Source organism: Vulpes lagopus, chromosome 8, assembly GCF_018345385.1.
Source record: "Vulpes lagopus strain Blue_001 chromosome 8, ASM1834538v1, whole genome shotgun sequence".
In the NCBI taxonomy this organism is placed as follows: domain Eukaryota; kingdom Metazoa; phylum Chordata; class Mammalia; order Carnivora; family Canidae; genus Vulpes; species Vulpes lagopus.
Window position 1 is genome coordinate 83614871 of NC_054831.1, and position 24073 is coordinate 83638943.

General features: G+C 59.1%; 1 protein-coding gene across 3 annotated transcripts in view; it reads left to right on the forward strand.

Annotated features, from left to right (window-relative positions):
* The window catches only part of DIP2C (disco interacting protein 2 homolog C), a 251485-nt gene that overhangs the window by 72099 nt on the left and 155313 nt on the right, over positions 1 to 24073 (forward strand). The window contains exons 2-3 of one of the 3 annotated variants that reach the window (XM_041767644.1): positions 19480 to 19551; positions 20945 to 21112. In XM_041767644.1, coding sequence (XP_041623578.1) covers positions 19480 to 19551; positions 20945 to 21112 — 240 coding nt within the window. The remainder of the gene's footprint in view (positions 1 to 19479; positions 19552 to 20944; positions 21113 to 24073) is intronic. The other 2 variants (XM_041767645.1, XM_041767646.1) reach the window with 2 other exon arrangements.

The following is a 24073-nucleotide window of genomic DNA, read 5'->3' on the forward strand; positions in this document are numbered from 1 at the left end:
GGAGCAGCTGCTCCGCGGGTGTTTGTGATCTGGAAAGGAGACGGAGTCCGGACAGATCCGCCTGTTGGAGTAACAGGTAGCATAAGTGGGAAGAAGGCGACGTGTGCCGTGAACGTCTGTCGAGTGGCCTGGGGCCACGCCGCCCCTCCTGGGAATGCTCCCCGGTGATGGAAGCGCGGCCTGCCCTGGCCCCGGGTGGCTGCTGAGCCCCGGGAGCCGGGTCAAGGCAGGTGCAGGGCCAAACTTCCCTCTTGAGTCCCCTTAGCTGCTTGTCCCTGATTGCTCCCACCCGGGACACACGGTCTGGCAGGGTCTGTGGGGTCGCCGCGTGGACTGTGATGATGTGGCTTCTCTTCCACAGCAACAGGGGCCCGTGGTCTGTGTCCGGGTGGCCGGTGTTCGTGGTCCTCGGGGCCCCGAGCCAGGCGAGCATGCCCCCAGCTGCTTCCCGGGAGCCCCTGGCACCTGGTGCAGGGTGCTCACACTGGCCCTCCTCTGGCATCAGGTGTCGGCTTCATGGGCCTGTCCGTGTGTCGCAGCTGGCCGTGTAGCAGCGCAGAGTTCATTAGTACTGGGCGTCTGCCTGCGTGTGCACCAGCGGCCCCCGCCGGCTGTGGTCCTGCGGGAGTCCGGCCAGAGGCCTCCCAGCAGCTGGAGAGGATGGGTCCCGGGGCAGCTCCGCGATGTGAGAGGGCGTGGGCGGCTGTGCCCACGTGGACTCTGAGCTGGCAGGTGTTGGTGGATCTCAGTCCCGCAGGAAGCAGCTGCGGCCACTAGAACTGCCTTCTCTTTCCCGCTCACGCCTGGTGACCTCCGACCTGCGAGCGGTGGCACCTCTCATGTCAGGTGACCGTCCTGCTCCCGTGTCTCTGGTGAGTCGAGCTGCTGGGTCTCCTGCCAGCATCCCGTCATGCGTCCTGTCGTGCGTCTGGGAAGCGAGCTATACTGGTACCAAGCTGTAAGTGTGCACGACGGCCTCAACTGCTACTTCTCTGTGAAGCGAGGTGTGACGTTTTAATTAGAGTGTCACCAAACCCGTAACTCAGCTCCGACAGCCCTGCGTCTGTGTGGACGCAGCATCTCCAGTGTCCGGGGCTGCAGGACGCCCGCCCTCCCTCCCTCCCTCCCTCCCTCAGCTCCCTGCCTACTTCCAGAAGCTCCATGGGACCCGGGCTTGGGCGTTCAGGTGGCCGTGAACAGCCAGGGCCTGGCGACCTGGGTGGGGCCTCTGTCTCCGTGGATGGATTGACCACCATCTCCGGTGACCCCGAAGCCCCGGGGCGGCCAGGGAGGAGGAGCCATGTGCCACCCTCGGTCCTAAGTGGGTGTCCAGGTTGTGGGCACGCTGTAGGTCACGAGTTACAGAGCAGCCTGCGCACTCGGCCCCTCGGTGGCCGTTCTGCGTGGACAGCGGGCTTGACGCAGGGGGCGGCTTGGGGCTGCCTCCCTGCCCTGTCCACGCGGGCCTGAGAGGAGGTGGCGTTCCGGCCCGGGGAGGAGCGGGCAGGGCAGTGAGCCCGGTACGCCCCCGGTGCCCGCGCCTTCGGTGCCCATGCCCGCGAGGTGACCTGGAGGGGAGGGCACGTGGCCACGGTCGGCCCCCGGCCGCAAGCCTTCGTCAGTTCAACGCGGTGCAAATAATGCCTGTGCCCCCTGGTGACGAGTGTGTAGGGCACCCGGAGGCGGCTGCCGTGTCTGAGCTCTGCCATGCGCCGAGAGCGCCCACTCCATCCCCGTACACGAGACCGCGCGCACGGACGTGGACGAGGGGGAACTTTTGCTGGTCCTGGTCCTGCCTCGCCTGCAGCTGGGGCTGCAGGGGGCTCCGCAGCCTGGGGGGCAGAGACTCCCCCACGGCCTGGCCCCCGCCCCCGGCTCTGACCATGTGACGGAAGCACTGTGTTGGCAAGGCCGCTGCAGTGTGCGGGTGTACCGCGTGGATCCGGTCACGGGACGTAGTGAAAGGGCTCCGAAGTTGGTACCGGCTTCACGGAAGCTGGTTCACAGGGCTGCGCCCATAGTCGGGCGGGCAGGGCAGGTGTCCCCGAGGTCTCCGTCCTGGGTGTGCATACACCGTCCCCTCCCCGTGTCCCCGCGTGGCCATCCCTCTGCGTGTGTGTCCTCATCTCCTCTTCCCGGGAGGACCTGGATCAGGATCCATCCTGGTGACCTCACTTTACCTTCCTTTTTTAAGGTCTCTCTCTCCCAATAGTCCCATAACCAGGTCCTGGACATCTAGGTCCTAGAAGCTTTGGGGGACACATTCCAGCCCAGAACACACGTAGGAGAGGATGCAGATGAAAAGTGCTGCAACTGTGGTTTCTCAGGGATCTGACATCTAAGGCACAAGCAACCAAAAAAAATGGACTTTATCAATATTAAAAATGTTTGTGTTTCTAGTGGTATCAAGAAAGAAAAGAGCTACAGAATAAGGAAACTATTTGCAAATTAAATTTAGTCGGAGTCTAAAATCCAGAGTGTGTAACTCATACAGCTTCACAGTAAAAAGAAAACTAAAAAAAAAAAAAAAAAGGAAGAAAAAGAAAACTAACCCAAATTAAAAACAGGCAAAGGAATTTGCATAGAGGTTCTCCTGAGACACGCAGGGGTCTTCAAAAGCACACGAAAAGATGCGCAACACGATGTGTCTTTGTAGAAATGCACGTGAAAACCTCCCTGAGATGATGCTTCACACCCACTAGGGCTCGTGATGAGATGCGGGACCGTGACAGGTGCCCGGCAGGGCGTGAGGAGTGGGGACCCTTGTGCGGTCCTGGGGGGACGGGGCAGCTGCTCTGCGAAGTTGGGCATTTCCTCAGTGTGCTAGGGGGTGACCATTCTAGGCGTTTGCCTAGGAAACTTGACAACATACGCCTACACGTGCGACGTCTGCAGAAATGTTTGTGGCACCGTTGTCCGTGGTAGCCGGAGAGGGAAGCAGCCCAGATGTCTACCGGCGGGCGAGCGCGTGCTCAGCGAGGTCCCCTTCAGTCGTACAAAGGGACGACGCACTGACGTGTCCTGCAGGCTGGCTCGGCCTCGAGCCCGTGAAGCTAGGGGACACCAGAGGTCCCGCGTGTATGACCCCACCCAGGGGTGTTGAGAACAGGGACTCCAGGGACTGAGGCGGCTGGGCGGGGGCAGGGGACAGGCAGGATGAGGTGGCCGGCCACCATGTGGGGCTTGCATTTGGGGTGCTGGGCACGTTGGGAGTTACTGGGACGGTTTCCCGATCCGGGGAATATGCTGAAGATCGCGGAGTTTCATGCTTTTAGGGAAGGGGTCTTGTGGTTCATACGTTGCACCCCAGTTAAATTAAGGACCTCTTTGGTGGTGGGGATGTGCTAGGATGGGAAAGGTACTGCATGCAGAACCTGTTACCGTGGAAACCAAGGCCCAGAAATCCTTAGGCTTCTGAGCTGCACTTGGTTAGATGCAGCGAGTCCCAGGTTCTTAGTTTCCATCTGACGTAAAGACTCGCTGCTGCTGTTGGCTCGGAGGGAGAGTGGGCCTGGAATGCGAGCTGTCTATGCAGAGGGAAATTTCTTCTACCCACGTGGTCGTTAGTAGCCACAAGATGGGTCACTGGATGTTGGTTTCATCTCTGTGGCGATGAGTGTGGCATCTTTAATCACAGATCTTTCCTAGGACACCCGACAGGTGTGGCCATCTAGTGTGCTCTGAGTGTGCCCTGCCCGCGGGACTGGGGGACTGGGGTGCGGGGTGGGGGCTGGTGGCTGAGGGGCGGGGGTCAGCCATGGGACCTGTGTGCCCTGGGAGGCGTCAGGGACGTGGGGGGGGCGGAGCTGGGGTCATGCGTGCTCTGAGCACCTGCCAGGGCCTGAGGTCACGTGCTGTGGTTCCTGGCAGGTGGCGTTTCGGGGCCCTGAGTGGCCCCCATGTTGTCCTGTGCTGGGTGGACAAGCAGGGGGCAGTGGGCGGGAGGACGGTTGGGCAGCTCGCCACTGCTCCTCGTCCCCCCACCCCTGCATCCAGGCGAGGGGCCAGCGTCCACATCTAAGCGCGGATTCGGGGAGCTTTGCTTCCACGGCAGCCTCTTCTGTAAAGTGTTTAAAGTCAGCCCGGGGTTTGGGTCTGATGGTCTTGGGGGCAGAAACGTGCCTTATCTCTTTCAGAATAAAGAGTGTGACCTACTGAATCCCGATGCTCCCTGGTTTTCACACGATGTGTGGGAACATGCTGGTTCGGCACCGCGTTTGGTGACTGAGCTCTTGCTCCGATGGAATCAGAGGCGCCCTCACCCTCAGCCGGTCTCGGGATTACGGGTTTGCCTCCGGAGTGCTTTTATTCTTAACAAAACACGAGAATTTCCGTTTCCTGGGTGATTGTCAGCAGGGGGTTTTGGGGACAGCAGGTGTGTGGTCCCAGCGGTTGATGACGGCGACCCCGTCTGTGGTCTGTGGGTCCAGTATCCCCTGGGCGGAAGCTCAAGAGCCTCGTCGTGGAAACTGAGGCCTGGGCCAGGAGTCACCATAGGGCGCTGTCAGACACCTGGCCATGAGGTCTGCGTCCCTCCCCCAGCTCCCGTGGGGTCCTGCAGTCCTACCCCTCAATTCCGGGCTGGGCATCTGAGGTCGGGGTCGTGGCCCAGGGCCTGGACGTGCCCCTGGGGCCTGCATGTGACCCGGGCCCTAGATGCACCCCTGGGGCCTGCATGTGGCCTGGGGGTCCACGCCAGCCCATGTGCAGAGCCTGGGCCCGGAGTGTTTGGGCGTCAGGGTCCGTTGGCCCAGCACGACCTCGCTCCCTGGAGGCTGAGGGGCGTGGGGTGCCTGCCTGGGAGGGCCCCACCAAGGCAGCCCTGGGGGACAGGCCTGTGGGGGCGGCGCAGGGGCGAGCCCTGAGTCAGCCCCGGTGCCGCCAGCGCCTTCAATCCCTGTGGCTCTCGTGCGGATGGGGGTGTTGCCGCCGTGGGGAGGCAGGTGTCGCGGCCCCTCCGCACCCAGTGCTGCTCCCGGAGGACGTGGGGTCCGCAGGAATGTCCTGGGCGGGAGCTCGACCCCCGAGGTCGCGGCTGCTCCGCCGGGCTTCCTGGGGATCTGGAGCGGGGTGGCCTCGTGCGCGTGGACGGCCTGAGGGTCCGCGGGACACAGGCCTGTTGGGAGGCTCCTGCATGGGCCCAGCCACCCACCCCGCGGGGAGCGTCTGCGTGGGGCACCGCTTCGCTCTGATCCCGCTGGGAGAGAGCGGCTTTCGGCACTGCTGGCCCGAAGTGCACGAGGAGCTGCCCCGGGTCCCCTCCCATGACTACCCGCTGGGTTCCTGCCCGATGCTGTCCCGGGCCCGGGGCCGCGAGGTCCACCCGGTGCGGGGGTCAGGCCGCGGTGGGGCCCCAGGTTGGCGGGCAGGGCCCTGGGAGGCCCCGCGTGAGGGTGCGCACATCCTGCGGCCCCTCAGCCCAGAGTGCCGGCCGGGCGTGGTCCCGAGTCCCGCGCCGTGAGGACCCCAGGCGGGCGGGTCGCTTCTGCGGCAGGGAGGGCGGTGGCGCGGCCGGCCCGGAGCTCCTGCGTGGCGGCGGGGCGGAGCCCGCGGGCTCCCTGAGGCAGGCTCCTGCGTCCGGGCCCGTAGGCCGTGGCGGGGCAGGCGGAGCAAGGGCCAGGACCCCCGACCCGGGCCGCGGCCCCGTGCCCACTGCCGTCAGCAGCGTCTGCGGGGGCCGGGCCGCCTGGTGTGGGCCGCTGCCGCCTGGGAGCCACGAGGGCAAGGCCGCAGGGCTGAGGGCGCGAGCGTCGCGGAGTAAACCCCGCCGCGCCAGTGAGAAGTGACGGCCGGGCTGGGCCGCCGCCTGCATCTGAGAGCCGCCATGGTCGTCCTTTCAGTATCATTTTAAAAGGGTTTTCTGATACTTTTAATTACATTCAAATTACTGTTGAAATTCTGCTGCATTTAGGACGTTTTCAGGCACTAACTGGGTTAGATTATACTCTTGACTTTTGGAGGCATTTTGCACGACCTTACATAATTGACGTTTGTCTCTTTCCCAGCCATCAGTGGGGTGTGTTTTCCGCAGATCAGAAACCCAAAGGGAGGCCTGTCCGTTGCGTGCGGCCGAGTGCATGGCCGGTTCCTAAACGTGAGGCTGTGGTGCATCTTGTGGGGCTTCTCGCTTCAGTGAGGATGGTAAACATGGAGATGTGGAACCGCGTGTTTCTCGGGGAGTTAACGTTTGCACGCCTGCCAAGGGGGATCTCCTCAGAACGTGCACGTGAGAAACGAGGTTGTGTTCAGTCTGTGTGGAGAGCGGACATTAAAAGCCTTCATCTGTGGCAGCGCCGTGGTTGCTCAGCTACAGACCCGGGGTCGCTGCAAGCCCAGCACCCGCCCGGCCCTCCTGGGAGAACACGCTCCCCAGTGCTGACGCCCAGACTCCGGAACGTCAGGTCCCTGCTGGCATCGGTTGGGCCGGGTCCTCACAGCCTCTCCAACCTGGAGCACGCATCATGGGGTCCAGGGGCCTTGGGAAAGCAGGCCCTGCGGTGGCCCGAGCTGGCTCTCTGAGCGCGAGCACGCCTAGCACACGGACCTGTGCTGGGGACGGGAGTGGCCACGGGGCTGCACCGACCTCACGACTGTGGAGCACCAGCCGGTGGGGAGCACGGGCCCCTCAGCCTCCTGCGTAGCACAGGGTCTGTGGCTCATGCCCCAAACTCAACATGGGGGACAGAACCGGCTTTAACAAGCATCCGAGACAGGCAGCTCCGTGGTGACAAACACGTTCCTGGTGGGCATGTCCGGGCGGGAGGAAGCCTGGGGACCCTGTAGTCCACGGTGGGATGTACTGCGCATCGCTCGGTGGATGAGCCGGCCGCAGTCCTCGTTTTCCCTGCTGCAGCCCACGTTCCCATTATTCACATCCATACATGGGAAGGACAGCATTCCTGGGAACTGGCTCGTTTTCCTATTTTCAGGGCATTTGCAGGTTCTGTTTCGTGTCTGAATGTTCACGCTCCTGAGCATGTCCGTTTTGCTGACACCTTCTCCGCGTGGGATCTGTGGTGCGGGGACACCGTCCCCCTGTGGCTGCCACGGCCACTGCTTGGGGAGCCGCGGTGTCTGCAGAGACCGGTCTTTCATGTGAATTTTTCTACCTGGAAATTTCCGTCAGAGCCTATCGTGAACTAGTTATGTGTCATGTGGGCCCCTGTGCCGCATCCCTGGCTGTGTGGGGGCTTCGTGTTTGCTCTCCCCTCATGAATATTCTGTGGGCGTGAACATTGGTGTGAATGCTGGGTCCCGGCTCCTGGCATCACTTGCCCTTCACTCCCTCTTGGTTGTACTTGATGACTCCCGCTGTCCCAGGGTGTGAAACAAAAGCCCCACGTTGGGCTCCACGCTTGGTGTGGAGTTGGCTTCTCGTCCTTGCCCTTGCTCAGTCTACCCCTCAATGAGTAAGTGAAATCTGTAAAAAAAAAAAAAAAAAAAAAAAAGACTTTAAAACTAGAAACAGGGATCCCTGGGTGGCGCAGCGGTTTGGCGCCTGTCTTTGGCCCAGGGCGCGATCCTGGAGACCTGGGATCGAATCCCACGTCAGGCTCCCGGTGCATGGAGCCTGCTTCTCCCTCTGCCTGTGTCTCTGCCTCTCTCTGTCTCTGTAACTATCATAAATAAATAAATAAATAAAAATAAATAAAACTAGAAACAAACCCTGAACGTGAAAAAATGAGGCAGCTAGGGAATATGTTCCAAACAAAAGAACAGAGTAAATCCCCAGAAAACCACAAACCCCGTTTACAGGTAACAGACGTATGTGACAGGGAATTCAGAGTAACAGGCACAAGTAAGGTCCCTGAACTCAGGGAAGAGAAGAACACGAGAAGTCTAACAGAGGGAAAGCAAGCAGACCGCGTGGAGTCCTGCGTTCCCGGAAAGGAAGGATGCACTGCAGCCACCAGCCACTGCCGGGAGCATGAGGAGGCTTGCGACCCAGAACACAGCACAGCGTAAGGTGACCAGTAACAGCCAGGGGCCAGAATTTTAAAAAAGGTTGACAGGTGGGAGGACCCCTAGTAGAACATGGATCCTACTAGTCTCCACGTTACAATCATCCCAGCAGGAGGAGGGGGAGAGAAAGAGGCAGGAAACGTATTTAAGGAAATGATATGAACAGATGACAACACCAAAAGATGCAAATCAGCGAGGAAGTTCTCAGACTCACTCTTCACAGATGAAGTGATACTATGTGTGGAAAACCCAAAGACTGCAGCAAAAAATTGCTGGGACTTCAACGTGGGTACGAAGTCAGGGCACAGAAGTCGTTTGCATTCCTACGTGCTCACAACGAAGCAGCAGAAAGAGAAATCAAGGCATTGAGCCCACTTACAATCGCACCAAAACCCATAAGGTACCAGGGGTGACCCTAACTAGAGAACACTCCTGAAGGAAGTAGAGGAAGACGTAACAAGATGGAAAAACATTCCATGCTCATGGGTTGGGAGAGTAAATACTGTGAAAATGTCCACTCGTCCCGGAGCCATCTACACGTTCAGTGCAGTCCCCACCAAAGTACCAGGACGTTCTTCATGGAGCCGCAACACGCAATCCTAAGAGTTGCGTGGAACCAAAAAAGACCCCGAGTAGCCAGGGGAATGTCAAAGAAGAAAACCAAAGCCAGGGCCTCCCAGTGCCTGACTTCACGCTGTACTGCAAAACTGTGGTCATCAAGACAGGATGGTGCTGGCACACAGCAGACATGTGGGTCAACGGAACAGAACAGAGAACCCGGAAATGGGCCCTCAGCTCTGCGGTCAACTCCTCTGACAACAGGAGAGAAGATCCGCTGGAAAAAGGACAGTCTCTTCCACAGAGGGTGTTGGGACAACTGGACGGTCACATGCAGAAGCACGGCCAGCAGGGCCACTTTCTCACACCAGACACACAGAAACTCAAAATGGATGAGAGACTTAAATGTAAGACCTGAAAACACAACTTGTAGAAGAAAACAGACCGTGAAGCTCCTGGATGTCCACCTGAATTTGACACCAAGTGCAGAGGGAACCAAAGCAAAATGAGCAAACGGGACGACACGAAACTTAAAAGCATCTGCATAGTAAGGAAACTGTTATCCCATGCAGAGGCCACCCCCGAGGGGGGCAGAGCAGGGCGCAGGCCGTCTGATGACAGTTAACCTGCAGAATACGGAAAGGACTCGTGCAAATCAGCAGCAGTGATGACAACGATGCAGTTGAGATGGGCAGAGGAACTGAACAGATGCTTGTGCAAAGGTGACGTCGAGGTGCCGAAGAGACACGTGCCAGGGTACACCCAGGTCATTCACCGGGAGACGCAGCTCACACCCGGCTGACACGAGCAGCAGGAAGTGTCGGCGGGACGTGAAGAGGATGGAGCCCTCGTGCGCCGCCGTCGGCACTGCCTGGTGCAGCCCCCGGAGAACCGGTTACACATGGAGCAGATGCACTTCTGGGCGCGGTTCTGCAGGAAGGGAGAACGCTCCGTGGAGAAGACACGTGCGCGCGTTCACCACAGTGTCACCTACAGCAGCCACAGCGTGGGCACTGCCGACAGTCCCGTGATGGGGGACCGATGAGGAAGGTGGGTCGAGATCCTGCCGTTGTGACACCCTGGATGGACGCTGCGGGCGTTCTGAGCGAAGGGAGTCGGAGAGGCGCACGCCGTGATTTACTCGCGTGGAACCTGAAACAGGCCGAGCTCCTGCATCCAGGGAGCGGAGGGTGCTGCCTGAGGTGGCGGTCACACCTCCAGTCGGGTCTCTGGGGGGAGATTCATGGCGAGGCACCCTTGTTGACGTTGCTCCCATGTGGACCGTTGCTGAAAGAGATCTGGAAGGTTCTCATCGCTACAAAAAAATGAAAAAGTAAAGAATTTTTAAAAATTTAAAAAGTAAAATGATTTTGGGTACCACACGTTACAGAGACACATTCACAAGCAAAAAACGTGTAAAAGCCCAAAGGGCGGTGGCGGGAACGCGTGGGAGTCACACAGCTCTTTGCCCACCCTAACGCTGTGGCACCCACCCACGGGTCTTTATGGGGCTGCGTCGCCTGCAGGGCTGCAGGAGCCCAGGCTAAGGCACGGGCAGGACCCCAGTCACGGGCACGCAGACACACTGACACAGTCACCCTGGGGGTGGGGGGAGGTTAGCACTGGGCCGCGTCCTGGGTGGGCGCGCTGCGCAGGTAGGTGCTGACCGCCTTACAGCTGACCGTCGCCTGGCAGCCCTATGTCTCGTGACCTTGGCCAACCGGTGACCCTGGAGAGAACCCCTCCCCAGTCGGCATCTGTCCCCCACACTTCCCTGAAGGTCACACGGTTCTGGGTCCCTATGAAATGGGGATAGTGAGAAACTCAGGGGTTGTGTTTTGTCCTTCAAGTAAATGCTGTCCTTCCGCGTGGGAGCAACGGTCGTAAGCAGCACGTTAGCTCCGGAACGGAGTTCCTTATTTTACATTGGATCTAAGATTATGATTGTTTGGTAACTTTTTTTCTTTGCAAAAAAAAGGGCACAGAATTGTTCTCACGTGTAACCAGTCGACCCCCCGGCCCCTTTGCCACCGGGTTATCCAAGTCCTGAAAATCAGCCCGTCAGCAGTGGAGGACGTTCACGTGGGAGCCGCACCTGTGTGCACAGGACAGCACTGCTGTGGCAGCCGTCACCTGCGGGTTCTGGCCACTCCTGACCTCCCGTGACACGCAGGCTGTGTTGCTCCTCTCTGCCCTCTGGTGGCGGCTGGGTGACAGCTGCGCGCGCGCCCCCCCCCCCGCCCCCCCCCCCCCCCCCGCCCCTTCCAGGACTCCGTGCTGGGGATGCCCTGGGGGGTGGCTGTCGTCCTGGTCAGGAGGTGCTGGGTTCCAGACGCAGCTGCGTCTGTGCATGGGTGTGCGCCTGTGTGTACGTGTGTGCACCGTGAGCAGCAGCAAGGATTTAAGACTGCTCGCAGAGGGCACGCTAACATTGAAGATGCCCAGAAGGCCACAGCTGCTACCGGGGAGGGAGTGGGAACACGGTGGCTTCCACCTGGAAGATCAACCAGAGCAGGGAGGGGATGGTTTCTGAGTGTTGCCCCAGCCTGCCGTGGTGGGAACGTCGCCCGTTAGAGCCGTGTGCATGCTTCCAGGAGACCGGGGGTCTCCCTGCCGTTGTCTCTAGTTCACAGAAATAAGCCAGTTTTATCTGTTACCCACAATAGAAAGGAGCCGACTTGCTGCATTAAGCACAGTCAGGGACCGGACGTGATTCTTGGGTGACAATCCCTGGTGAACCTGCCTCTTGACCTGGTTTTGAAGTCAGAGAAATGTGCAGGTGGAGGCTACATGCCTGAGGTGCGTCCAAATGGCAGTGCTGCATAGAGAATCCTTACAAAACCCTTAGGGAGGGGGCCACACAGGGAGATGCTTCTGGAAAGGAGTTTGAGTGTTGGCAGTGTGACCTGACATCCGAGGGCAGCTCCCTTTCTGCTTTCACCAAGAGGGTGGGAGCTGCAGAAATACCCATGGGTGTCGTCGGGACGTGTTTCCTCTTGTGCATCAACCATGGGTCATGCAGGTTCTGCTCTTGGGCGCCGTTGGGGGCCGTCAGGTGCTCTCAAGTGCTGTCCTGGGCTGTCGGGCACTGTAGGGGGTCATCGGGTGTTGTTGGGGACCGTCAGATGCCGTCGGGGGCCGTTGGGGGTCTTCAGGTGCTGTCGGGCACTGGGGCTGTTGGGGGCCATCAGGGGCCGTTGGGTGCTGTCGGGCACTGTTGGGCACTGTCTGGGGCCTTCGGGTGCTCTTGGGCGCTGTCTGGGGCCGTTGGGCACTGTTGGGCACTGTCCAGGGCCGTTGGGGGCTGTCGGGTGCTGTCGGGGGCCGTTGGGTGCTGTCTGGGGCCATCAGGTGCTCTCAGGCTCTGTCAGGGGCTGTCCGGCGCTGTTGGGAACACGGAGTGGGCCCCCTGCTTCCTGCTGCCTTGGAAGCCGCGGGCCTCATGCTGAGGAGGCCCGGCTGCTCTTCCTGGTGTGGTGGTCGTATTTGAAGATCAACGTGCAGGGAAGGGAAGGGCCTGGTGCTGTGCCCAGGGCTGTTCCTCCCCGTGGCAGGTGTCCGCGTTGCCAGGTCCTCCCGGGGTGCTCCTCCCAGTCCTTTGATGCACGTGTGGTCTGGAGGTACTTTCTCCTGGTGATGAGCTCTGTTTTCATTCTCAAGAGTGCCTCTTTCAGGATAAATTACTAAATCTTGAAGTCCACTTTTTAAATTTTTTTCTGGCTCATCTTTAACCCCAACTCATGAGGATTTTCCCATGTTCTTCTTAAACTTCAGTTTTGTTTTACCTTTAGATCCATTTTGAGTCAATTTTTATAGAAGGTATGAGGGTCAGGTTGGGAGGGTTGCGTATCCACGTCCAGTTATTCGGGCGCCGTGGCGAAGACTCTCCTTTCTCTAATGTGATTCATCCTGCACATTCGTCAGAGAGCAGTTAGGTCTGTCTGTGGGTCCGTCTGCCAGCACCACATTGACCATTGTTGACTTTGTGATGAATCTGAAATCGGATAATCGTCCAACTTTATTCTCTGTCATTGTTTTTGCTATTGACTTTTCATGTAACTTGTAGGATCAACTGTATCTAAACCAAAAACCCTGCTAGGATTTTAATTCAGTTCTGTTAAATCTATCCATTAATTTGGAAATAATTGGCACCTTTATTCTGACTTTGCCATTCCAGGACATGGCGTGTCTCTTAATGTGTGTGGATTTTTCTTTCTTTACCATTTTGTGCTTTCAGCATAGATTCTGTGCGATCCTGCAGATCCTGTACACATTTTGCACTTTTTGTTAGATTTTTACCTAAATACTTCATCTGCGTAACTACTATGAATGTGAAATGTTCTTAGAATTTTAATCCCAGATATTCATTGCTGATACATATTAATGTGATTTAATTTTGTAAGTCATAAACGTGATACAAAGTCTGTTAATCGACATAGCAGTTAATTTTGTAAATTCTTTGGGATTTTCCATGTAGGTTTTTGGTTTGACTGATTTTTCTTTCTTTTCCTTTTCCTTTTTTTTTTTTTTTGTATTTTTAATTTCTTTGCTTTTTGCTTTTTTTGTTTTTTAAGATTTTATTTATTTATCCATGAGAGACACAGAGCGGCAGAGATGCAGGCAGAGGGAGAAGCAGGCTCCATACAGGGAGCCCGATGTGGGACTCAATCCCGGGTCTCCAGGATCACGCCCTGAGCCAAAGGTGGTGCTGAACCGCTGAGCCACCGGGCTGCCCTGATTTCTGCTTTTAATTTCTACTTTGTTTTCATTGCTTTGTGTTTATTTTTTCCTGCTTTCTTAAGGTAGAAGCTTAGATTAGTGATCAGATGACATTCTTTGCAGAAACAAACCTCTGCTGCCCTCAGTCTGCTGCTAACCACTATTTGGGCTCTATTCCACAAATTTTGATTTTCATTCTTATTCAGTTGGAAATATTTTTTACTCTCTTTCTCTCTCGAGAGTTCATGGTCATTTTGTGTAGTTCATCCAAATCTCATTCTGGCGAGCAACCAAGATTGAGATCCAGGCAGGTTTATTCCCAGCGCTTCCCTCTGACAGTCTCCCATCGTGCCCTGGCTGGGTGCAGGCTGCAGCGGAGTCGTCAGGGAGGCGTGGGGCATGGAGGTCGGTGTGCGTGGGGATTCCCATGCCGGGGACCTGGCTGCGAAGTAGCAGGTGGGGAAGGGTCGCCGTCGAATCCTTCCTGCGTTGGAGGCTGTTGTGCTTATGCATCCATGGAGAATAGTTTCACTTCACACTTTTGCGGCCTGGTCCTGCGCTGATCTGACCAGCTTCGCTCTGTGCTCACGTGCAGCAGGAGCACGTCGTCAGCCCCGCTCTGTACGTTCAGTTAGACCGTAGTTATTGATTGTCCTTATTTTATAGGAGAGGATTCTTCTGTCATTCTGTGTGCTCGCCCTTCCTGTTATTGGGACCTACGATGTGTTGCTTTGTAAAGATTGAAGAGTTACCGTCAAGCTGCAGCGAGGTTTGTTGATCGGAGCCCAAGCCTCACACAGGGCTGTCATCCAGCTCAGGTGTGTTCGGCTGGCCGGGGACTGCTGGAGGAACCTCTGCAGCTCATTGGTCTCACAGAAATGACGACTGCGTAAAATCACCGAGTCCGCCCTCTCTTCTCCCTGCTCCCAGAGTCCCTTGGGTTGACAGCCAGCCTTTTCAGCACCGAGCCTTTATTTTAGAAAGGATTAAAATAAGTGAGTTTATATATATGAGATAAGATGATTTAAACGTCTTGGCACATTTTGCATCGTGATGCCAGGAGGAGGGAGAGCATAGCCATTCTCACCGTCTCTAACACGGACTGTGTCTCTCATTATTTCCCGTTACTCTGCCAGGTGGGGCAATTTAAGAATGTCCTTGGAATCGTAAACTTTGTCACTACTTTGCTTCCACCTTTTTTTTGTTTATAGGTTTACTTACTTTGGAGAGAGCACAGGGGGAGGGCGGAAGGGGAGAGGAGGCTCCCCTGCTCAGCTCGCAGCCGGACTTGGGGCTTGATCCCAGGGCCCTGAGGTCAAAACCTGAGCCCAAACCAGGAGCCGGCCGTTGAACCAACCACACCACCCAGGCGCCCCTATTTCCATCTGTAAAGAAAGTTTCAAAAGTGAGAGTAGGGCTGTTTCCTTAATCTTCCGTTGAGCAGACCTTTAGTGCCGGCCACGTCCCCTCAGCCCTGCGGACCGCCCGGCGCACCATACATGGTACCAGGTGTTTGCTGGGTCAATGAGTTGAACGAGACGAAACCTTGGGACCCTTTGCATGGCGACAGGACGTCCCGAGGAACAGCCTGTCCGGGGCAGACCCCGGGTGCTATGCCGACCCACCTGAACGTGGAGCGTGGCCCATCACCGTGTCACCTTGTCTGGCCCAGGTGCTCCTGTACCCGCTGGAGGCGGGTTTGCGTGCCCAGAGGCGCCTGCGTGGGTGGTTCCCACGGCTCAGGGCCCAAGCCTCTCCCCGCAGAGACGTGCCTCCACTTCCCACCAAGCGCTGTTGCTCGGACGCGGCGGTTTGTGCATTTGTCACTCACACTGTGGTCCTGGCCAAGCCTTCCTGCCACCTCCTCGCTGCGGGGTCACATGGGGTCGGGCACGAGGCCTCCCTCCTTCCTCAAGCTGTGGCCAGACAGGCCCGGTGGGGATGGTGAGCCGCACCTGCGTCGTTTTCTCCTTTTCTCTGGGGACTCAGGGATGGGGTTCTGCATGGCCTTGTGCTTCGTCGGGGACATCATGATCCCTTGCAGTTGCTCCAAGCAACACACAGGTGCAGATCCACGCATGGCCCCACACTAATCCCCCTGCACATTGATCCCCTGCCCATGTCCCCTGCACAGATCCCTGCACACATCCCTGCCCACGTACCCTGCACACGTCCCCACACTGATACCCCGTGCACAGCCCCTGCCCATGTCCCATGCACATCCCCCACCTATGTCCCTGCGCACGTCCCCAAGCACCTCCCTGCACAGATCCCCACGCGTGTCCCTGCACAGATCCCTGTGCACGTCCCTGTGCACATTCCCCACCCACATCCCCACACAGATCCCTCCGGACAGATCCCTGCACAAGTCCCCGAGCACATCTCCACATAGATCCCCATGCACGTCCCTGCGCGCATCCCCACACAGGGTCTCCACGCATGTCCCCCCCACAGGTGCCTGTACAGATCCCCACACAGGTACCCTGCACAGTTACCCTGCCCACGCCCCCTGCACAGACCCCTGCTCACGTCCCCATGGGGCTGAGCTCCAGAGCGAGGTGGGGGCTGGGATGGGACCCCACGGTGTCCCTTTGGTGCCGGCGTCGGTGTGGCCACCTCCTCTGGGCCTAGGCCCCGCCTGAGAGGGTCACGGCCCGAGTGAGAGGAGGCTCTCCCCTGGGGCGTGGGAGGCACAGCTCTAATCAGCAGCGTGTGGCTGGTTTTGCTTCACGTGGGTTTTCGCCTTGAATGTAGGCCGTGCGTGCGCGTGGGCTCGGTCTGCGGGAGAACACGGAGCCCTGAGGTCTCCTGCTGAACGTCAAGTCCGACGGAGCTGCTTGCGGGAGGAGGGTGTAAGTGTCCTTGGGGAGGCACAGGGCAGGGTGAAGGTGGCTTGTTTCCTCCTCCCTCCCGCCCCGCGTCCTTACTCCTGGTGACCGGGGTTGGTGGGCAGGTGGCCTGAGCGCGGGAGCCTAGAAATGCGCCGTTCGGGGTGCGCGAGGCACACGCTGGAGCATGGGGTCCTGGGGTCGGGGTCCCTGCGCGGGAGTGACAACTAAGGGTCGCCATGGGGCAGCCGGAGGCCCAGCGAGCAGAATCCTGCCTTGGCTGTGATGGCAGGGGGCGGCGGCTCCCCTGGCCGACCTTCTGCTTCGGACATGCAGTTGTACCCTGAGGGCTGCGTGCTCCTGGCAGACCTGGGTGGGGGCGCCCAGGGGTCTTCGAGCTGCAGGGAGACTTGGAGGAGCTGTGTTCCGGTGATGTCCTGGCATTATCTGGGGGTCGGCCGGTGGCGGAGCCGTGTTAGCACTCGGGTCTGCATGTGTCTCATCCTTACGGGTCTGTCCGTCTGCCCGTCCGTGTGTCTGTGTGTCATCCATCTGTCTATCCATCTGACTGTCTGTGTGTGTGCCCGTCCGTCCATCTGCCCCCTGTCTGTCCATCTCCTATCAACCATCCACGCACTCCTCTCTCACTCTTCCCCCGTTACCCTATCAGCCTCCAAACCCTCACAGGCTGTGTCAGCCCCACGGGCAGGACGTGAGATGCCTCCAGCTAGAAAGTTGCTCGCGAACATTTGCAGAGGTGGTGACCTGTGGACTGTCGTCCACCAGAGGCTACAGGAGTTGCAGAGTTAAAAGCAACAGGACTTCCTCCATGGACAGTAAAGTCCATCCACAGTCCGTCCCCTGCCAGCCGTGGTGCTCGGGGAGCCCAAGTGGCCCTGCCCTCGCCCCAGACCCTGGATCCTTGTGGGACACGCACTCCAGCTGTGACCTCCAGCACTTTAATCATGGGAGTCTGGGGGGTCTCTGTCCACCCTGCCCCAGATGGCCCCCAGCAGTCCCCCTGGGCAGGCGTGGGGACAGGCAGACAGATGCCATCCACGTAGGCTCACACCCTGGGATTGAGGGTGGGCCGCTCGTGTGTGTGCCAAACGGTAAGCGGCCCTCCAGGACGTCGTGAGGAAGGCTCCACGTGGCTGGTGCGATGTGTGTGTGTGGCTGGAGCCCCAGGCCGGGACGGGCTGTTGGGGCGCGCGTCCGGAGCAGGTGGTGGGGTAGACCGTTCAGGTGCAGCTTCGAGGGGTAGTAGTTTGAGATGCGTCCCGAATGTGTGTTCTGCTTAGATCTGGAGCCCCGGGCAAGAAACACGGGGACTGTTTGCAAGTTTCTTTCGTGTGAAGTCCGTCGTTGCGAGGACTGGAGGCATTTGGGGCGAGGAGCCGGCGGTCTGGGTTGGGGAGCAGGCGGCGGAGCACAGGATGCACTGGGAAGGCGATCTGCCAGCCAGCCTGCCCACTAGAGCGGGACTTAGCTGGCCCCGAGTCACGTGAAGTTACTCCGTGAAAAGCGCATCCTCCCACTCAGCAGGTTGTGAGAGCTGTTAGCGAGCGGGGTCTCCAGAAATCCTGAGAGCTGCTGCTCCTGAGCAGGACTGTAGCGGGGCTCACGCGAGTTGCCCGCTCAGGGGCATGGATGCGTCCTGCCGTCAGCCCTTCGTGCGCGGGGTCAGGCGCCCCCCGAGAATGCGTCTCCACGCAGATCCTCGCGCACATCCCCACACAGATCTTCCGAGGTGGCGGAGAGTCCTCATCCTCCCGGGAAAGGGCTGGTCTTCCTGCGGCCGAACGTCTCGATGGCGAGGTGAGGCTGGAACACGGAGCTTCGTCCAGGGTCGTCCGGGGTGCGGCCGTGCTCCCCGTCCTTGCCTCTGAACGTCAGCCGCCTTCTGGGTGCAGCACTCAGCGGGAAGGCCGGCTCCCCATGCGGGACTCAGCCCGAGGGCTGCTTCCAGCCCGGGGCATGTTTGCCTGCGGCTGGAGGGGAGCCCAGGCCCCTGGGCCCCGCGCTGGCCCCACACCGGCCGGAGCAGACCAGGGAGCCAGAGGGCGCTGGGAACCGCCGCCTCGTCGTGCCCCCAGGGACGCGGCGCCTGCTGCTCTCCGGTCCTGGGGCGGGGGCGGCTCGGGTCCTCTGCCCCGTCCAGGAAGAGCAGAGACTCGTCTGTAAGCGGGGCTGGGGGCCCGCCCGCCTCTGACCCCCGCCCCGGCCTGGCACCCCCCGCAGCCCACGGCTTCCAGGCGCCCGGCGGTTTCCTCTGGTTTCAGTCTGGCTCCTCACAGGTGCAACGTTGTTTTCTGGTCTTTGATGTTACAAGAGGGGCAGTGGTCGGGGGCAGAGGTCAGAAGGCGTGACCTGTGACCATGCTCTAATTCCCTGCTTGCTCCACGTTCCTGATAAAGGAAGAACACGCTCCACGGTGTGTAGATGCATATGGGGTTTTTGGTTGTGAGATTTTAGGCATCCTTTTAAAATGAGGGATTTGAGGGGCACCCGGGGGGCTTAGTGGGTGAAGCATCTGTCTTGGACTCAGGTCATGACCTCAGGGTCCTGAGATTGAGCCCTATGTCGGCTCCCTGCTCTATGGGGAGTCTGCTTCTCCCTCTGCCTCTGCCACTCCCCCTGCTTACGTGTGTGCTCGCTCACCCTCTGTCACATCAATAAAATATTTAAAAATAAATAAAATAAGGGGGGAGTTGGAGCATTTCCAAAAAGCAGATGAGCAGCCTTGGTGTCGATTGAACGTGGGCACGGCCGTGGTGCAGGTACACCGGACAGCGGCCCCCCAGTGTGCCGTTAGCCTCGGAAATGCTCACTGGTTGATAGTGGGATGCGTTCTCTGTAGACTTCTGCTATTTAGAACTAGGTGTGCACTTCGTGGTGTGCCCACGACTGCGCGGGGGAGCTGTGGGTTGGTCAGGTCAGTCATCAAACACTTGGGGTGCTTTATGGTTTGCTACAATTTAGTGAGCATATGTCATCAGAAAAAGCAAATTCACCAACTTGCTGTATTTTTATTAAAACTTGAGTGCTTTGGGTGGCCACCCCCAGCACCGATGCCTGCACAGTCCCTTGTCGGCTGGCCTAACAGAGCCGTGCAGAGTGGGGGGGTTTCTACTTGGTGGTGTGAAGAACATTCGGGCTCTGATTCCACGTCCTGTGAGCGCCAAGACTTTGCAGGGAGGGGCTGAGACAAGCGTGAAGGTTTTTATGGGGCTTAAATGGCTATTTGAGGGCAGGGGTTGGGGGCAAGGTGAATGACAAGGTGCTTTCTTCTCTAAATCATGATTAAAAGGCCAACAGAAGACACAGAGGCGTAACTCGCAGCATCTTAGGGTCTGATGAGTGACCCGATGACACTGAGGCCGTTCTGAATGTCTCCTTCCTTCTCTTACAGGCGACATCACCCAGAAAGGATATGAAAAGAAGAGGTCGAAGCTGATCGGAGCCTACCTGCCCCAGCCTCCGAGTACGTACGTTACATAGAGCATCTAATCTTATGAGTGAAGTGTGACATGCAAGAGACACCGGGGAGTGCGAGTCCTTTGTGGTGCCCAGCGCCTGCAAAGGTCACGGTCCTGGTGTGACGCTGGCCACGTCCAGCTCCGCCGTGGGGTGGCAGTGTGGGTACGGGAGGCACGTGGGACTCTTCTGTGACTGCCTGACAAAGTCGATACGTATTTCATCCATAGAAGGCAAGAACGTGTTGATCACCTTGCAATGCTTACTGCAAACCAAAACCACGAGAGCACTTAGGATGCAAACATGACTCTGGTTTAGTGGGTTGAACATTCTTGCCGATGGTGACAGATCCAGTTGGCCGCAGGTTTTTGTGCATGTCACAGGGGGGCAGATGTAGAATGTAGACACCGTGTGGGACCCCGTGTGGGACTGAAACGTGGTCCCAGAATGCGGAGGGTTCTTCCCTGCAGTGCAGTGTGTCCTTCGAGCGTCTGCCGTCTGTGGGAGGAAGCACGTGCTGCCAGCGTGGGGTTCGAGCACCTCAGCCCTGGTTGAAGCGCTGGTCAGCCGGGGGTGACGTTAACCTGCTGGGTGTTGGGACTGCCGTGCACCTGACCCCGGTCCTCAGCGGAGCAGGACGGCCCCCTTCCTCAGCTCCGTGGTTGCCACGGTGAAACATGTCGGCTCGGGCGCTCCTGGTGGAGACATGACCCCTTCTGCCCCTCTGCCCTCTAGCCTGTGACACAGCCAGAGGGGCCGCTAGCGGCCGGGGCATTTCCCGCAGCTCACCCTCCAGGGAGCCGGTTCCAGGCGGAGGTCCTGTCGTTTGCAGCTCTGTTCTGGTTCTGTGTATGTGTCTTAGCTGATGTTTAAGGAAGTTTCATGAATGTGGACCTGTGGCGCTGGCCTGACGCAGCAGGCAGCCGGGTCTCCCTGCCGGGTGCTGTATTCAGGGAACTACAGCTGAGTCAGGTGTTTGGCTGGTGACAGCCATGCGTGGAGGGCTTTCAGGGCAGGTGCGGCCAGATGCCCCGACCATCCTCTAACAGGACCCCTGAGCCAATGGTGGTCTTCGTGGCCCAGCCTTGCCCTTCCTGTGGCGGGAGGCACTCTGCGTCTCGGGGGAGGGCCGCTGGGCAGACTGGAGGCTCCGGTCCCGGTAGGATCCTGATGCGTGAGACAGAGGCAGGTCTGCGCGCTCCCGGGAGACGTTCTTGAGGCGCGGCGGCGCGGAGAACGTGGTTGACCGTGTCGGCGGGGCGTTGAGGGTGGCCCGTGTCGCGTGGCCCTTTGGTGTTCTTCGTGCCATTCTGCGTGGGGTCGGCAGCTCTGCTCAGTGCTGTAACAAATCTAAAAAAAACTAAAGTTTGCATTAATTAGTTTTTTTCAACTTGTTACAGCAGCGAACGGAGCTGCCGTGGTCCGGTGTAGACTGCAGCACAGTGAAGGAGCCCCGGGACGAGTGCTGCACTCCGGCAACATCGGGGTGTGCGACATCCGAGACGCTGCGGTCAGAGAGCGGGCGGCCAGCACCGCGGGGAACCGGCCGCTGTTTTACTTTCGCTTCGGTGAGCGCACTCCCCTGAGAGAGACCCCCGGCGGGGCCTCGCGGGGCAGACCGTCCACCTGCCGCCGCCGCCGCGGGCACCCCGTGTGGGCGCACATCCGCCAGTCCTCCCGCAGCCCTGTGCTGGCGCCGGGGCCGCGGGGTCGGGCAGGGACGGGGGCTCCAGACTCCCAGGCCGCCTCTCGGTCGCAGCCCCCGGGCCCTCTGAGCCTTTCCTCTGAACGTGCGGTACGCGTGTTACGACCCCGATGGTGACGTTCCTGTTGAAATGCTTGGCCCTCCGCTCTCCTGTGTGTCCGGCCTCCACCGGCCCCTGGGCCTGAGCTCCACGGGAGCGAGCCATCCTCTTTCCAGAGGGCGCCGTGCGGTTGGCGAACAGAAGAATGGGTAGAGCGAGCCGTCCGACGCTCGATCGCCTCCGTCGTCCTTGTTCTCCGTGTAAGAAGCCCCCAGGTGTGAGCTCCATGCATCTCCTGGTAGGACAAGAAAATGAGCATTTGTCAGCTTTAGGGTAACTTCACGTTTTTATCTCAAACAAAAACCATTATTTGAAAATCCCAAAGAAGTAAAGAGAGACGTTTGATGTTGCGCTGGCCTTGGGGTCTGGAAGCGGCGGCTGCCGGGGCTCTCCTGCGGGCCGGCCGCCAGCTGACCGGGAGCAGCAGGTAGACGCGGGGTGGCGGGCTCAGGCGCTGGCGGGGGGTGCGCTTCCTGGCCCACGGAAGCCTGGCATGGCCGGTGCAGATGTGGGGACGCGGCTCCAGGGGCCTGTGTCCCCCCCGGGAGGGGAAGGCAGGCGCCCCTGTGGCTCCAGGTCCAGGAGCCCAGGCTCTGCTGCGAGTCTTTATTTCTGAGGAGTCGCCCACGTGAGTCTGTTCACTCTGTAGAGCTTGGGGACGCGGCCGGGGGAGCCGGGGTTCTGAGTCTGAGCGTTTGTCTCCCGTGTGCCCCGTCTGAGACGCTGGGATGGGAGCTCACGACAGGCACTCATGTATAGCCGGTCGCCTTATCCTGCCAGATGTGCTCCTATCAGGGCGTTTGTGTTTTGTGAGCCCCCTTTTTTTTCTAAGTGGTTTTTGTCAGAGAAAACTAACACTCCTAGACAGTATTCTGCATTTGGGACTGATGGTTCCAATTTAGGGTGGCTTGTGTGGGCGCATGAGCGCTGGGCCACAGTGGGGACTGCGGGTCTGTCCCCAGGAAGGTCTGAGCCCCTGCTGGGACTCTGGCACCCCGGAGGACACGGAGTCTTTGGGGAGCACGATGTCGAGAGCTTCCCTAAATCTAGATGACAAGAAGTGAGCCGGAAGCTAAAAGGAAAGAAGGGGTCAGAAGACCCGTCCAGAGAGTCATCTTCGAGGAGAAAATACTAGTTGAGATGTACCCGTCGGGGACCAGCCCTGTGTCTGTGATGTCCCGTTCGTCTCCAAACCCAATAAAGCTCAAAAAACAGAAAGCCGACCCCTCTGTCGGCCCGCGTCTCCGGGCTTCCCTGAACAGCACAGTCGGCTTCCCTGACTGTGTCTCCGCGACGACAAGGCTGTGGATGGGATGCAGTGGAACTCCAGCGTGACCACAAATACCGGCACTTCCTTCGCCGAGCGGGGTCATCCTCTCTTGTCACACACGAATCAGCCAGACTCTACTTCCTGTGACCCGGTGCTCGTGTCTCGGGTGAGTCCTTTCTGGAAATCTTATCTACGCTGTGTCCCTGGCTTTTCCTTCAAGGCCGTGGCTCTGTGCTCAGGGACTTCCCGTGACTGCGTAGTTGTGGATTCTAGCCATGGGCCCGGAGGGCAAGGGAGCTGGCTTTCTCCTGCTCCCTGGGAGTTGGCCGTGGGACCCGTCGGAGGATGAGGGGCCTCGCTGCTCCTGAGGGACGCAGATAGCCTTGTGCAGAGCATGGCCGCAACGGCGTCCAAGGGCCGCTGTCCGCTCCCGGGTGATGCAGGCTCCCGGCTGCAGGGCCCGCGTGTTCTGCCCCCGCACCCGACCACTGCTCAGAGCCCAGCTCAGGGGTCACTGCAGCAACGACCCTGGGAGTCCGCACGGGCCCCCTGGTCCCTCGCTTCACAATGATACTGGAATAATCACATAGTCACGTCTTCGACGGTTCTACCCCCACCCAACTCGGGGAGGAGGATGCTCTCCCATGTGTGTGGCAGGAAGCGTAGGCCTCTGACACCGCCCCGTGTCCTCCTGGTCACAGCTCCCGTGGGCGGTGGGGCGGGTGCCCGCATGCTGCTCAGCCCTGTGCAGTCCCCCAACGTCCCGGCAGACGGACAGTCGTGCTGCAGGCACCTCCTCTGAGCACGGCTTTGTCTTCATTTCTGATCTGGATGCTTTTAAAGGGTAAACGGTTCCCGCTGTTTCTGTACCCGGGAGGTTAAGGGACAGTGTGATTCGGGGCCTCGGCACATCCTCATCAGCTGGATCATGTGTTACAATCCTTGATCCTGGATTTCAGCCCAGCAGCCCCGTGTCTGGTGCTCTGACTGCGGACACGCTGTCCCGACGTCACGTTTCCAGGGCGGGTGGTTCAGCACAGCCGCCTGATGCCCAGGGCCCACACTCCTGCTGGGTTTCCAGGCCTGTGAGGGCGTCTCCCGCAAGGAGCCGACTTCAGAGCTTGTGAATTGTGCGCTTTTGGTGTCTAGGAAGACGAGGGACGTTCTCGTGTCTGAGGACGCAGCCGTAGCCGGGCTGCTGTGTGCCAGGGTCAGGGCGGGGGTGCAGGGGCCTCCTGGGCCTCACTGGCTGCTGTGCGCGGCCCCATCTGTGCCTTGGTGCGAATTGCGTCCAGATCGACTCGCTGTGGGACCTGAGTCCCCCTCAGCTGGAGGGGAACTGTGTCCGGGCGATGCTGCCACGGTCGCCATCCTGGCCCATAATTTACTGCTCTCGCTGCCGAACAAATGTGTCTTCTCGCAGCCGAGGGCTTGGTCACACGGAGTCCCCATTG